Source organism: Lissotriton vulgaris, chromosome 2_1, assembly GCF_964263255.1.
Source record: "Lissotriton vulgaris chromosome 2_1, aLisVul1.2, whole genome shotgun sequence".
NCBI lineage: Eukaryota > Metazoa > Chordata > Amphibia > Caudata > Salamandridae > Lissotriton > Lissotriton vulgaris.
The window spans coordinates 827,275,764-827,292,434 of record NC_141687.1 but is presented as its reverse complement, the minus strand read 5'-3'; the positions used below and the strand labels follow the sequence as shown (position 1 = coordinate 827,292,434).

General features: G+C 50.0%; 1 protein-coding gene across 1 annotated transcript in view; it reads left to right on the top strand.

Moving 5' to 3' along the window:
- Positions 1-16,671, top strand: part of FTCD (formimidoyltransferase cyclodeaminase) — a 261,402-nt gene that overhangs the window by 89,516 nt on the left and 155,215 nt on the right. Inside the window, exon 5 of the mRNA XM_086956237.1 lies at positions 16,059-16,238. Within this exon, the coding sequence (XP_086812363.1) occupies positions 16,059-16,238 (180 nt within the window). The remainder of the gene's footprint in view (positions 1-16,058; positions 16,239-16,671) is intronic.

Here is a 16,671-nt window from a genome sequence, read left to right as displayed (position 1 = left end):
CATCTACGTACAATAAAGACCCAACTGACCTTTGACCAATTTTCCCCTCTGAGTTGAAAGCGCCAGGGAGATCAGCAATATACAATGAAAATAAAAGTGGTGCTAATAAACAACCCTGCTTAAGCCCATTATACGTTCTAATTTTGCATGTTAGCCCCCGCGATCCTCACATTAGAACCTGGCACCATGTGTCACTATGCAATTCCATAATCAGACCCAAGAGGTGATTTGGAATGCAGAGGGAGACTAGTTTTCTCCACAGGGTCTGGCGGTCCACCTTGTCAAACGCCGTGGAGAAATCAATAAAGGCTGTATGTTTATGTTTGTTTGTTTGTTTACAGATTTCTAGAGCGCATGGCTGCCTGTGAGCGTCCCAGCGCTGGTGCTGTATAAACTGGCAGCCCTCGGGTGAATACGTATTTCTCCACAATTGTCTGAACTGCTAATTATCTATGGTGCCATGGTTCTTTCTAAAGCCGGCTTGTTCCGGCGGAAAGATATCCTGTTCATAAACCCATTGTTGTAAATGGCATTATATGATTTTTGCAAATAATTTGCCTGAGGCATCCAGGAGGGCAATCTGTCTAAAACTAGTTGGCACGGTTTGTGGTCCTTTTGTATACAGGGGCACTATAATGCTCCCCTTCCAAGATGGGGGAATTGTATTCATACGGAAACAATATTTAATAAGTGGCTCTAAAAAATCACCCCATACTTCTGGCTCCTTTTTGATTATTACAATCGAGATACCATCCGGCCCTTGTGCGCCGGAAGTTCTAGCAATCTTTATGTACTTTACCAATCCCTTTCCTAAAGGTGGACCAAATTCTGTGAAAGCAGCAAACACGGGTTTAACCCCATTAGGCGACATGGGAGAGACTGGACTATTGTTTCTATATAATAGAGAGATGTATTCCACCCATTCCTTTTTGGGAATCTGTATCGGAGTAACCCTCTGCCTTGAATCGCAATATTCAGCGATCAAGTGTCAATATTTTCTCGAGTCGTCGGCCCTTGCGGCTTCCCTCAGCCCTATCCACTTCACATCAAACTCCTTTCTTTTTTCACTGAGGGTGAGGCGACTTCTCACTCGCTTGAGGCGATTGATTTCCTGATTTCCTGCTGTCGACCAAAGAGGTAATGTGTGTGCTGTTTTCGAACAAGATGGTTAATTGCCTGTTTTAAAAATATCATGTAAGGACTATCTTGTTTATGCGTGAGAGGTACAGAAGATGTGGTGCTTAAATTACAAATCTTCTTCATTTGGGCCTCGAAGAAGGATATGATGTTGGAGTGAGTAATACCTTGCTTTTCGACATACACCGTCTTCACAATGGAGCCTACTTCAACAGTATTTTTTTTTGCGTCCTAAAGGATCGACCATTGCCTTTTTTAAAAGTGGCCAAGCCCTGACTGGAATTCCCCAAGTCCAGTGTGGGTAGATCAAAGGCCACTGACATACCCACAATACAGTGGTTGCTCCATAACGATGGGTTAACAAAAAAGTTATCCCAAGCCCCAAACATTTGGTAAGAAACAATCAGTCTAAAAGGCTCTGAGTATGTTGAGAATGAAAGGTAAAATGGGCTGTTTTATCGACGGGCACTCTCCAGTTTACGATAACAAGATCTGAACTTCTAACGCTATCAAGCAAGAGGAACCCCCGCTTGTCTGTCTTTACTTTATTTGGTAATAGAATCTCAGGGATGTGCCAGATTTCCCCTTTGTCAGAATTGGCATAAATCTCAGAGGCAGAATTCGAAATGTTAGCATTTAAGTCCCCCACTACTATCACTAGGGGACAATCTTCCCTAGAAGCTATTTCCTGAATAAAAGAAAAAAATGCTGGCAAAAAATGATCAAAGTTTTTCCCAGGGGGGACTTACAAGTTTGCCACAAGAAAGGAGGTGGGCGTGTCAGTCTCCCAAGCATGCCAGCTTCAAACATATACAGAGATTTGATGGGTGGGGGAAAACCTTCTGATTCCAATTGATGGAGTTTTTAAGCAAGATAGATACCCCCCCCCACTGGCGTAACCCCTTTCCGATCGCTTCGCACAACAAGAATATACAAAATAGCCATCACATTCAAACTCTTTACAAGACCACGTTTCTTGTAGACATAAAATTATGGGATTCATGCTTTTTAGGGAATTTAATTTTGATTCCTTGGGTCCCAGACCAGCCATATTCCAGGACACGAGTAGCCCACCCCGGCTACCTCAATGGAGCACTCCTTACTGCATCCGCATGAGTGTTATTCAAGACTCTTGTAACCCAATTTCACTGGCCAAATTCATCTTCTATGTCTAGAGTCTGAGGGGCAGCTCCTACGATGGGTACAACATTTAATAAGCGCCCCCTCCAGTCCACTAAAACCACTTGATCTTTAGGATTGACCGCAGAATGCTCTATTTCGGGGCCCAATGCGTCTAGTGCCACTGATTTAGTAACCTTCAGGACTTTTAGGTTTCAGCTTTTGGGTCCCGCAATTAGATTTTCCTCAAATTCATTAACGGATGTTACATCAAGCCCTCGTTTCAAGAAAAACTCAGTTCTTCAAAACCAAGTTGGCCACTATCAGTGAACAAAAAGTAACCCTGGAGTATGGGATAATATGTGCATAGATCACATTTAAGATATCCTTGCTATCTATCCGCTTTAGTGACTCTAATTCTGAAAATAAATTGAGAATGAAACCTCTATTTACCGGGATGGATTCCGTGTCCAATATCCAGGTAAAATCCACCATGGGAGATCAACCGGGCTGTGCCCTGCTAGAATTCTTTGGAGCATCTCTCCGTGGGATCCATAAGGGGACCCTATCTATGGAGCAGGCAACTTGCGTCCTACCGTGTTGTTGGATATTCGAGTATGGGACTATATTGGGTATTGGGGCCACGAGATATCCATCAGGCGGAAATGAGGTCCCTATGGGGGTTCTATTTGGCAAAACCTGTGATGTAATTGGGGCTTGGGGCCCTCCCTCTTGGGTACCAGCCCTCCTGAAATCAATAGTCAATTGCCCCAGGCCCTATGTGCAGCGAGGAGACCCCGTAACCCATGTGCATTTCTCCACCTAATGGGTCTAATAACTCCTTAGTCGGGGGCTGGGTTCCTTGGAGGGATTGCAGTGACCCGGTTAGAGGTGGTACTTCCGGTCCTGAGTCCCCCAAACTCCCAGTCGATGCTGTGGATGCTAAAATGGATTCCCTTGGATTGCCATCTGCTGATGGAGTTTTCGGGCCTCCCTTCTCCGTTATTAAGTGGGCATCACTCTGGCTTTCCAAAATCCGGGAAAAGTGCAGTTTTGACGCTTTCCGTTTGGAAAATCGTCTCATTTTTTTGTTTGTTTCTTTTTCATATTTTCCCCCTTCTGTTTTGATACTGGGCCATCCCTCTTACCTACTTTCTGTCCTCCCTTCCCTGTCGATGTGAGAGAGTACACCTGAGAGGTAGTCAGAGGGGTTAAAGCCTCCTCCTCCCCCCCCCCCCCCTGCCCTCCTCACCTGTCTGGATTGCTTGGCAATGGCCCGGATTTTCTCATTTTCTCCGGTGCCCTCCAATCTACACTTTTTAAACAGGGGGAAGAATTTCAAGGTGCGTTTTTTCAAAGGGGGACTCAGTTAGACCTTCTCAAATAATGTACTTAAGCATAACTCTTCCTTTTCAAGATTTCATACGGGAGCCACAAGGGGCGCCCGGGAGAGAGGGGTTCCAGCCTGTACATAAACATCTCTTGACTCTCAAGAGGGAAGGTCTAATACCGGCCTATCCCTAGGCCGTATATCCATGTGGGGGAGAATCATGGGGAAAGATTTACGGGTAACAGACTTGTTTCCCTTTTGGATTTCTAATAGCATTGCAGAAATCATTTCCAGCATGTGGTCAGAACTCAAAACAGATTTTTCTAATAAGGATAATATGGAGTTTAAGATATATTCAATACACACAAGGTATTCTGATGGCGCCCCCTCTCTCTCATTTCCCCATTTTGGTTGAGAATCAGGCAAGAATACATCATGGTCAGACTCCATGGAGGTACCAATCAAATGACTTGTGCTACTGTATAAGAGAGTCATAGAGAGGCGCCTTGGTGAAGAGCTTACGATTGGAGTATTGACATATCTGTGATCACTCATTAACTGGACGTCATTATGCCTATGATTGATGCAGTCTCCCAAGACCATTTTTTGGGCTTCAATACCGATGTACAGGAGTGTAAAGTCTTCCCCTAGCGATGGCTCTACACGTGGTCTTGCCCTCTCCGCCGGGGGAGCACCAAGATGGTCACCAAGGAGGTCATCCAGGCTACCGTCCCCGCCTGATCCCTTTTGAAAGCCCAGCCGCGGAGATAAAACAACCAGTGGAGTCTCCTTCATACTGTCAATTGTTAACTGCTTTGACTGCTTTGACCCATTTATTAGAATAATTGACTGACTCTCCTGGCTGGCAAGAATGTCCAAGTCCGAAGGGGCACTAGTGGGTGCATCAAACAGTTGCACACCGGATCCGACCTCCACTCTCTCAATCTGGACCACAGACCGAGACCCTCCACTAAGCTACACCTGCCCCCCAGCCCGGCTACCTTGGAGCTCCAGGGAATCTGTAGGGGGCGATAGGGAGTGTAATGATGGAAGTACAGGTAGACAGTTGAGTCTGACCTTCTTGGGCCACAACTGCCGCCTCCGGGTCCATCCGAGGCTTTTTACGAAAGAAGCCAGTAATAGCAGGGTGGGATTTATAGCAAAGATGTTGCAATTGCCTAGTACCACTGAAAGATCTTAATTTATGGCTGGGTGAGGAGGAGAGCACTCGTCCTGAGCGCAATTTTCTAGAAGTCCTCTCACTCCGGATGTCCAGATACAGGTGACCAGAAAAAGGCTCTCTTCCTCGAGCAAGAGGCTCACGTTTCCTGGAGAAAAACTCTTGCGGCTCCTGCTCCCACTGCTGTAGAGAGACTCTTGCAGCTTCTACAGTGCGCTTCTACGGTGGCTGCTGGGGCAGTAGCGCAACTCCTGCCGCTGCGGTTTGCTCTCACCTCTTTGTCCTTGCCCCACCACTGCTCACAACTGCTCACCACTGCACACCACTGCCATGTGGCTACTCACCCTGCTGTGCCGTCTGCCAAGACTGTAGTAGGCTGTAGTGACTATTTGATTGCTGCAAACCAATGCGGGAGGTAAGGCTGCTGATGCTCCACCTGCATCAGCCCTCTGTCCAGGCAGGTAGACTCCTTCATAACCCTCGCATGTGCCTACTCATTGGGTCAACCGTCTATACTTACTTGCCGGTCGGCATCTGCATACATCCTCCCTGTCCTCAGACACTCTTAACAAATAATGTCAGCCAACAATCTCAGTTCTTGGTGATGGTCATTGTTGGCCGCAGATTTATTAATATCAATAATGATTATTAATAGCAATATTAATAACATATTAATAACATACTGGTTGTACAATCTTCATTTGCGAACTTTAACCATAAATCATGCACATCACATTACAGTTTATGACACCTTCCCCTGGTACAGGTGTCTGTCTCTCGTGCACCCCTCAGTTCGTAAATGGCACTTGTGTACAACCAGTTCTTAATCATTTTCTTGGTGTTCCGGTAGTTGGTTGGCCACACCCCCTTTTTGGGTGTCATGGAGGGGAGCTTCTTTGCGTGGAGTTAGGTCCCCAGCTCGCTACCATTTGCGCCCTGCCGTCCGGCCGGGTCTGGGCCGCGAGTGCCGTCTCCGTCTTTTCCTCCCTTCCTTTGTGCGGCCACGTCACCCTGCCGTGCGGCATTGAAAAGTGAGTGGCCCTCCTCCTACACACCGCCCACCGGTGTGTTTGGTTAGCCAACGATTGTAGGATTTCCGCCAACGCCTTCCCCACTGTCCAGCACTGCGACTCTGCTGTTCCTCAGGTGTGGGTGGGTGGGCTTCAAACGATGTCGTTGTCGCGCCGCTCTCCCAGCTCCTTCGAAGACGTTGTGCTTCTGGTTGGGGAGCGGCGGTGTTTAAATCCCCTTGAGCCCCCTACGGGCTTCAGGTGAACCCCCTTTGATTGGGGGGTTCAAAGGGAGCAAGGTTGGCCATTGGTCGCCCCCCATGGGCGCCAAGGTCACAAGGTCACTTCCTGTCGGGGTGGCTGGTGCGCACCCCGTTTCCGCTGGTCCCGGCCGCTTCGGGGCGCCCAGGACCAGTTCCATCTCCCCCTGTTGGCACCGCGTGGGTTATGGCGCCGGCCCTCGAGCCTCCCCCACCCTGTGGGTGGGTGCGGCGGCCTCTGCAATAACCCTCGCATGTGCCTACTCATTGGGTCAACCGTCTATACTTACTTGCCGGTCGGCATCTGCATACATCCTCCCTGTCCTCAGACACTCTTAACAAATAATGTCAGCCAACAATCTCAGTTCTTGGTGATGGTCATTGTTGGCCGCAGATTTATTAATATCAATAATGATTATTAATAGCAATATTAATAACATATTAATAACATACTGGTTGTACAATCTTCATTTGCGAACTTTAACCATAAATCATGCACATCACATTACAGTTTATGACACCTTCCCCTGGTACAGGTGTCTGTCTCTCGTGCACCCCTCAGTTCGTAAATGGCACTTGTGTACAACCAGTTCTTAATCATTTTCTTGGTGTTCCGGTAGTTGGTTGGCCACACCCCCTTTTTGGGTGTCATGGAGGGGAGCTTCTTTGCGTGGAGTTAGGTCCCCAGCTCGCTACCATTTGCGCCCTGCCGTCCGGCCGGGTCTGGGCCGCGAGTGCCGTCTCCGTCTTTTCCTCCCCTCCTTTGTGCGGCCACGTCACCCTGCCGTGCGGCATTGAAAAGTGAGTGGCCCTCCTCCTACACACCGCCCACGGGTGTGTTTGGTTAGCCAACGATTGTAGGATTTCCGCCACGCCGCAGGGAGGCTCACGTCTTTCTGTGGCTCCCCCCTCTGCCCCTTGGTTCGTGGCTACCTACCTTCCCCCTTCTTTTGCTCCTTCTTTTTTTTTTTTTTTTTTAACAACAACCCGCGAGCGTCATTGCGCCCCACAAGTTGCCCCAGAACACCTCCATTCCCTTGTCGGACAGATGCACCCCATCTTGTCCATATAGCTCTGGGCGGCCTGGGTGGATGAGGCCGTGCCGGATTGATTCCAGTCCGTTGGTCGAGCAAAACTTGTGCATGGCGATATTTAACTTGCGCCTCGCGTTATCCACCGCTTTGTTGGAGTCGGCACCCCTCCAGTGCCTCCTGCTGATCATCTCAGACCACACCACTGTCGTGGTCCCCAGCCATGCCGCCGCTTTGGCGATGTCCTTCTGGATGGCTTGGCCCACCGCCTTGCGGCCCAACCGCGTTAGGTCGTTCCCTCCTAGATGTATGATCAGCACATCCGGCAGCCACGCTGAGTCTGCCATGAGGCCGTCCAGGGTCGGTAGCAGCTGCTCCCATCTCATGCCGGGCCGTCCGATCCAGCGGATGTATGTCGCCTTGGGTCTGTTTTCCTTGTGCCCCACTCGCCTCCACCAGGACTCCATTCTGGATACGAATGAGTGTCCTACGACCCATACCAGTTGTGGGCGTCCTCCTGCCGAGAGAAAATGCTCCGTTAAGGTGGCTTTCTGCGCACCGGGTGTGGACGAGGAAGGGGCAAGAAACCCTGCCGTACGGCATCCCAAGGTGGCTGCTCCCCCCCCCCCCCCACTACCCCTCTCCCCTTTCTGCTTCTCCTTTTCCTTGTTTTTTTTTTTTTTTTTTTATGAGATGCGGGCGTATGTAAGACTTGTAGGCCCTGGACCGCCATCTGCCCACGGCCTGTATCCTGTCCTCTGGCATGCCATACTGCGATGCCGAGGTCGCCGCCCCGATCCTGAAGGAGTGCGGGGCAAATGATGTTGCCTGGAGCCCCGCCTTATTGAGGCCCTGGCGCATTACGGCCGTGAACTGGAACCTGCTCAAGTTCCTTCCGTCTTGGTGTACAAAGAGGGGGGCCATCCCCCGCCGGGCGAACCGCCATGTATTGATACAGCCAGCACACTGCGCAGCGCCCCACCTCTGGAATACAATGTAGGCGAATCGTCGCCCCTTTCCCGGCCCTATCCGTTTTGGATTGCCTGAGCGTGAGCTCCACAGCTTTTACCATCGGCTTGATGTCCCTTGCCTGTAAGCAGCGCTGCGCCGGGCCTGGACTGTTGGGGGCCACTATTTCGCTTACCCGAAATGCCCCAAAGAAAGCCGTGGTGAACGCGGCCCCAAAGAGTAACCGCTCATACCTGTCTGAAATGATGCTGGTTAGGGCGCTAAGTAACTGACCCAGCTTGTCATAATCAATGGGGCGTCTGGCGTCCTTCTTGGTCCCCTCAATTTTCCGCCAGCCTTTCATGGCTGCTTTCAGGTAAACAGTTGCCGTGGGGTCCTCGCCTGTGTGGAGCCTGGCAAAGTATGCTATGGCGGCCAGGTGCGCCTGTGCCCAGGACCTTGTTTTCTTAGCGTCGAATGCCCATTGTACGAATTTCTCCACTGCTGTGCGCACTTTCGCTTTGTCTTCCAGTGACTCTATGCCCCCGATTCTTATTACTGTGGCCGCGTATTTCCTGTACCTCCTGTGTGCCTCAGAGGTGAGCGAGTGCCCTATTAATCTGGACAAGTCAACCCCCCCAGGTCCCACAGGTATGGTGGAAAGGGGGTCATCACCTCGTCCGCACCGGGCAGCAGTTGCTTGAACCGTGTCATCTGGGACCGGGATAGCGCATCGGCAACCGTGTTCTCTGTCCCCGGCACGTGTCGAGCCTTCAGCTCCAGGTTCCCCTCGAGCTGCAATTTAACCAACTCTCGCATTAGCCTCAACATGCCCGGGCATCTTGCTGCGCCTCTGTTAATGGCCTGCACTACCCCCAAGTTATCCGACCACAGGGTGAGCTTTAGGTTCCTTATCTCTTTTTTCCATACCGTCAGAGCCACTACTATTGGGAATAGTTCGAGGAACGTGATGTTTTTTGTGAGCCCCTGCGCATGCCACCTGTCTGGCCACTGGCTGGCACACCATCTGGTCCCCAGGACTGCCCCAAATCCCAGGCTCCTGGCTGCGTCTGTGTATAGGGATAGCTGATCCGCTGTTACCCAACCCTCTTTCCATATCAGCACGCCATTGAAATCCTGCAGGAATTCGTCCCATACCTGTAGGTCCTGCCTTACACCCGTGCTCAGCCGGATGTGGTGGTGCTTGTGGGTGACGCCAGCCGTTAGCGCAGTGAGGCGCCTTGAGAAGACCCTGGCGGGCGGGATGACCCTCGCCGCAAAGTTCAGCCTGCCTATCACCCCCTGGATATCCCTGAGGGTGGCTTTGCGCCGGCCCCGTAGTTTGGCTATTTCTTCCCTGAAATCCTGCACTTTATCCGGGGGGAGCCTGGCGGTCCCCGCCGTGGAGTCCAGCTCAATGCCCAAGAACGTCAGTCTAGTCGTTGGGCCTGTCGTCTTCTCCTTCGCTAAGGGGACTCCGAGTGTTTCGGTCAGGTCCTCGAACGCCGCCAATGTACTGGCGCACGTCGGGGCTCCCGCCGGTCCTGTGAACAGGAAATCGTCCAGGTAGTGCAGCTTCCCGCCCCCCTGATGCCTGTCGTGGAGGGCCCATTCCAGAAAGGTGGCGAATTGTTCAAAATAGGCGCAAGATATGGCACATCCCATGGGCATGGCTTTGTCGACGTACACGCCCCCATCCCATTGGAAACCGAGTAGGTGGAAGCTGGTCGGATGTACCGGTAGTAAGCGAAAGGCAGATTCGATGTCCGCCTTGGCCATGAGGGCCCCCTTCCCTGCCGCTTTGACTAGTGCGATCGCGTCGTCCACCGACGCGTAACCCACAGAGCATGCTTCCTGGTCGATGCCATCATTTACAGACCCCCCCTCAGGGTATGACAAGTGGTGTATCAGCCTGAATTGGCCCTTGTCCTTTTTTGGAACTACTCCTAGTGGGGAGATGACTATTCCTTCGCACAATTCCTGAGGGAGGGGGCCCTCGATTCTACCCAGGCTCTTCTCCTTTTCTACCTTCGCGCTCACCACCCGGGGATGCTGCCTCGCTGATTGTAAGTTATTCGCCCCCGTTAATGGCAGTGGGCCTTGAAACGGGATAATGAAGCCTTTTTCAAAACCCTCTACTAGCGTCCTGGCGTCTGTTTTGTTTGGGTACCTGTTTGCCAAAATGCGCAGCTGTTGTGTATTAATGGGGGACCTAGCCAGCTGGCACTGTTGAACGTTTACTAGTGTCCTGCCCCCACTGGCCTTCGGGCTAGTGCTTCTTGTGTTTCTCTTTCTTTTCGCTCTTTGCTTCCCGCTTGGAGCCTTTGCATGTCGCTGCAGCGTGTTTTCCCCCGCAGCTTGAGCATGCATGTTGGAATTTGCACGAGGAGCCCCATGAACAGTCCCCCGCATCGTATCTCCAGCATATGGCCTTGGTCGCGGGGGGGGAGCTGGACCGCCCCGAGGAATGCTTCTGGTAATTTCTGTTCTTCCCCTTGTGGGACGAACTCCGAAAGGACTGGTCGTATTTCCCCGTCCAGGCTCTCACTTCTTTGGCAGCGAGCATTTTATGAATAAAGCCTGAAACGTCCTCCTCGTTCCACTCCATCTCTGGGTGCCTCTGCATCTTTAACCTGAAACCCTTATCATATTCCAACCATGCATCCCCGGGGAATTGCCTCTGCGCAGAATGTATGTTAGCCTCATACAGCCATAGGTCAGCTGCGCAATGGGGGAACCTCTCTACTATGATGCACGCCATGATCCTGAAAGCGTCTAGCCAATTCTCGAAGTTCCGCTCCTTTCTAGCCCCTCGCCTCTCCCTTTTTTCATCCTCTCTCCTGTCACATGTGGTCAGGTCGAGGCCCTCTAGTTGTATTTCTAGGAGCGAGAATATATCGATGAACTCCTTGCGCCATATCCTCTCTTTTACTGCGAGAGGAATAAGGCACGCCAGCCCCGTGGCTTTCGTCGTCAAGGAGGCAGGGCCGGGTGATGGTCTGGCGTACAGGTCACTGCCTAGCCCCCCCGACCCCGGGCTCCCGGACCCAGTATTGTACCCCCACCCGGGTAATGGGGAAACCTGATCCCCCTGCGGGGATAGGCCCACCTGCTCCTGCACCCTTGACTGCCGGGCCCACCCCGGATCCATCATGTGCCACGTTAAGCCCCCTGTCTCGTCAGTGCATTGTTCCCTGGGCCCCGCCGCCCCCTGCCCCGAGCTGTTCAGTAAAGTCGGAGCGAGCGATTTCAAACATTCTTTTACAATGGTACTAATATGCTCACCATTAACCGTTCCGCCGTTCGTCTCACCCTTCTTGCTGTCGTCCGACCTCAGCGGCGGGAGCTTCTGGCGCACTTTCCTTGGGGGATTCCTCTTGTACGTCTTCTTCCTCAGCGTGGTCTTATGCTTCTTGGGTGCTGACGGGCCTGCTTCCTCCTCTGCCTGGCCGTCCGGCCTATTCTCCTTCCCTTTGGCCAAATGGGGCTGGAGCCATTCGTCGCCGTGTACTGCCGATATCTCGCGAATTTTCTTCAGCACTTCCGCCATGTCTCCAGGCTGATCTTCCGCCATGTTGTCCCCAAGGCCTAGGTCTGTTTTCTGCGGGCTGGTCTGCGCCGCTGGGTCGGAAGGAATTCCGGACCCGCCTTTGAACTTCCTTACCCGTGTGTGCTGTCCGTCCGATGAAAGCGGCTCACTGCGCGCTCCAAACCGGACAGTTGCTTACCGAGCTGGAGTTTGGCCAGGCCGCCGAGCTCGTCGTCTTCCTCCGTCGCTTCGGATTCCCGGGGAGCTGGGTGGAGAACTTGACCGGCGCGCCGCTCTGGGTGGTCGTCCTTCTGCTTCGGCCGTCCTTCGCCGCCTCCTGCCGCAGTCAGTCTTCTTCAAACGATGTCGTTGTCGCGCCGCTCTCCCAGCTCCTTCGAAGACGTTGTGCTTCTGGTTGGGGAGCGGCGGTGTTTAAATCCCCTTGAGCCCCCTACGGGCTTCAGGTGAACCCCCTTTGATTGGGGGGTTCAAAGGTAGCAAGGTTGGCCATTGGTCGCCCCCCATGGGCGCCAAGGTCACTTCCTGTCGGGGTGGCTGGTGTGCACCCCGTTTCCGCTGGTCCCGGCCGCTTCGGGGCGCCCAGGACCAGTTCCATCTCCCCCTGTTGGCACCGCGTGGGTTATGGCGCCGGCCCTCGAGCCTCCCCCACCCTGCGGGTGGGTGCGGCGGCCTCTGCAATTCCTGCTCTACTCCTGAGGGAGGTGAGGAGCAGTGACAAATAAGCGAAATTGGGGCCCCTTAGGACGGACCCTTAGGACGGGCAGCTGCAATCTACACAATCTAGCACTGTCCTCCATCCACCGCCCGCCGGCCTCCTGGTGTCCCACGTAGCTTCCCCACTGTGATTCGTGACTACAGTCAATAACTCTAAGCCTGCCTTCCGGTGGTTACAGACTGCCCACTCCGCTGTTTGCTTGCTTGCTCTGCCGCTCCGCCACTCAGCTGCTTGCCATAGTTGTTCCTGAAGTGGGGGCGTCAATAAACTGAACGACCCAGAACAGATCTGAACAGACCCGCCTGGCCCTTAATAGGTTCTCCGGCAGAGGGTGAGGCACAAAGAAGAGGCTGAAAATGGCAGAGTGAGGGAAATCAGCGGGAACAAGCGAGGGGCAGAGGCAAGAGCACCGGCAACTCACAAGCAACTGAAAAGCACGGTGGCGTTCCCAGCATCAGTCTTGATCTCGGTGTTCTCGTCAGATCGCACCACACCGCTCCGCTCTCACACGCACAGGGCTCGTCAGCTATTGGCTAGTCTCAAAACACCTTCAGCCAGATTCATGAACGGAAAATTGGCTCGCAAAGGGCCAGATTCTCAGAATCTGGCCCTTTGCGAGCGCAATTTTTGCATTTGGGATTCATCATCCCAAATGCAAAAATCGCTATTTGCGAAATCGCATATTTGCGAGGAATTGCATTTAAGGAATCTCTATTAGATTCCTTAAATGCAATTATTTAACCAATTTTAAATTGCGAATTTGCAATATTTGGCCGCTATTTACCACAGTCTGACTTCGTGGTAAATAGCGAAACAGTAGAAAAAAGCACTTTTAGTGCATTTTTCTCTGTTGCATGTTACACACACATATGTCCTTTGGACATGTGTGTGCGCAACACCTGTGTAAATTTGCATTTCAGGGGTGCTACAGGGTGTCCTTTGGACACCCCTGGCACCCTTGAAATCGCTATCTTATTTGCGATTAGCTAATTGTTAATCGCAAATAAGGAATACTCCCCTTTCATTCCTATGGGCCTGGCCCATAGGAATGAATGGGGAATTATTCCTATGGGCCTTCAGGCCCATAGGAATGAATGGGGAGTTATTCCTTATTTGCGATTAGCAATTTGCTAATCGCAAATAAGGAATGTGTAGGAATCTCAATTTATTTAGCGATTCCTACATGAATCCCGTTTTGCAAGTCCTTAATAGCGATTCCTTAATAATCGCTATTAAGGACTCGCAAAACGGCTCTTTCATGAATCTAGCTGCTTGTTTCCAATCAGTTGTTACCCTTCATCACGATGAAAGTGAATATACATATGTAAGAACATTCGCTGGAGTACATAAACAACCATTGACTCACCCAGAAAACTCTACAGCATGGGTTTGAGACGAAAATCCAGTCTATTTACGTTGGACAATTAGAGGCTGAGTAGTAAGTAATTATTTGCTAAGTCAGCCTTGGCATTTTAACGTTTTAAGTATGAATAGCGAATTCGGTGAGAACTCGTCTCGAAGTAGTTCTTACAATCTTCAAAGCTCATTCAACTTACATTTGGCTGCTCCCTTAACTTTTCAAATTTTCGTTCATTATTAATTCTTTAAGGTGAACTTGGGCTTTGGGGCCTTTTGACTTCGTTTTCTTCTTGTGTTCTGCTTCGGACTTAATTCTAATACGACGTAGAGATCTCCTAGACAGCAGGGACATCGAAATTCGATAGGGCCTGGGACTTGCCGACTAATTCAAGAGACGACTGGCTCCTTTCCCTGTGGAATGGAAAAATTGAAGGCTTATTTTTTTAACCAAATTCTTTCCCTCTGAGTCTACCCAGGGGCCATGTTGACAGGTTGTCCCTTCCAACATAGTGCCTCATTCCCCTCTTGGTAAAACCTCCGTGAGGCCTTGTTGGTGTAATGTACAAAAGGAAGTCTTTTGTTTTTGGCTTGGAAAGCAGTAAAGACATGTGCAGATATGTTTCCTGTAACCCTACAAGGAACAGTGTTTAGATATGCAGCGAATACTTGGGGGAAACCTTTTACCAGGGGTTGCTCATTGTAGACAATATTAGTGGTAAGGTTGCCGGTGCCCCCCAGCAAGGTTATGAGAGCAGTCACAAAGGTGCAAGTGTTGAGAGAGCTGGTGAGGCTGGGTGTGTGAGCAGCCCAGGTCCTTAAGAGGCTTTCCCAGATGCATCAACAACCCATTTTGCGATTCCTTAATAGCGAAAAATATCGATTCGCTATTAAGGAATAGCAAAACGGAATGCATCAAGAAATCACTTAAAAAAATAGCGATTTATTAGAATTCCTTAATTGCGACTCGCAAATTGCAAGTCGCAATTAAGGAATACCTCCCCATTTATTCCTATGGGCCTAGAGGCTCATAGAAATGAATTGGAAGACCATTTCAATTTGCGGATCGCGATTAGCGAACCGCAAATTGAAATTGCGATTTCAAGGGTGCAGGGGTGTCCAAAGGACACCCTGTTGCACCCCTGAAATTGATCTGTGCACATATGTTGCGCACATACATGACCTTTGGGCATGTGTGTGCGCAACATAAAACTTTCAAAAATTCACTTTAGTGCATTTTTCAAAGTTTTTGTAAATTACCATGAAGTTGTACTTCATGGTAATTTGCGTGTCCTATTAGCGAATTCGCTATTTTTAAAACGTTCATGCATTGCATTTAAGGATTCTCAATTTGAGATTCCTTAAATGCAAATAATCCCAATTTAGCGATTTCTCAATTTGCTATTTTTGCATTTGAGATGATGCATCCCAAATGCAAAAATACCAGTTGCAAAGGGGCAGATTCTGAGAATCTGCCCCTTTGCGAGCGGATTTTTGTTTGATGCATCTAGCTGTTAGTGCTTAATGTGTGCCTGTGTTTGCCGGTGCTCGTCAGACTCATTCCTAACCACCTGCATGTATTAATCCGAGTCTACCACATGTCGTTGCTGTCTGTCCAATTTTTTTATTCAACAAACCACAGTAATTGCACGTTATACTTATGAAAAATATTATAAAACTAAAACATCCAAGACACCCGTACTAACGGAGCTGACCCGGAAAATGGCTACCTTGTAAGAGTGCGGTGGTATGAAAGCTAATGCTTTCATTCGTTAACCGTGGCAGGGGCTGTGGGTGGTGCTACCTGCAGTGGTCTCCTGTCCTGGGCCATCGCACTGACATTTTTACTAAGTGCTACTTTGATATTCTGGCTGTGTACTCTGTTAAAAGAACGGTTTATTACCTACCTAAATTTCACAAGGGAATTACATGCAGACTGAATGTGCTTCTGAGGGAAACTAAGGCTGTTGCTGTCTCTACCCTAGAAACTGCTGCTCTTCAATGAAGGTTGCCGCTCTCCTCTATCCATCACTCTGGAATCCCAAGCAGAACCTTCCACCCTTCCCCTGTGAGGTTATCTAGGGAGAGAGAAGTGCCTTACCTGCTATTGGTTGATAATGTGGTTGTGATTCTCAAACTGATAGGCTATCCATGGGTTTCTGATCAACTTCAAGGGGTGGTTTGTTGGTGCCGGGGAGATTGCTTCTGCTGTGATTATCCTGGACAGTTAATGGCTTTATTTTTTTTCTTTTACGTCTCACCAGAGTTCAATGGCATTAGTCTGTGTGCACATTTAAACCAAATGCCCATGAAATAATTTGTATGGCTTTACAACCTGTGCGTTTCAAGGTGCGAGATGAGATTTCGGAAGGAGCAAAGATACTTGGGCCTCATGCGACACTTTTTTTTAATCTTGTTCCAGCTCAAGAAACCAGAGTGGGCCCCAGATTTTGGACCGAGTACATTTGTTCCTAGCTGGGGAGCCAGTGTCACTGGAGCTCGCAAGTTCCTCATTGCATACAATATCAACCTGCTGTCCACCAAGGAGCTGGCCCACCGCATTGCCCTGGATATACGAGAGCAGGGCAGGGGCAAAGACCAGGTGAGAAGGGGGTGGTGGGACCAGAGTCTGGGAGGTGGCACCCTCTAGCAGTGCTTTTGCGACCCCTGGCCTCAGAGGTGGCTAAAGCAGAACCAAGAACAGAAGGTAGGTGTATTCTGATGAGCACTGTTTACCTTCTGCAGACCCCACTGGGAGATTATACTTTAAATTAAATACATTCAGAAGTGGAATGGCTCTTTGTAGCACAAATACAAATTTAAAAAAAAATAGAAAATGGACATTTTTATATATATATTTTTAATTGCGGGCATGCTACATTATTCTGGATACTTGAAAAAAACGTTTTTGAACAGAACGTTCATCTTTATGTTCAACATTTGTGATAGTTTCTTACAAGCAATGCTGACTTAACACTCATCAACAAAAGGATTAAATGGAGCCACCAAGATAGTGTCTAGCCCCTACGAATTAG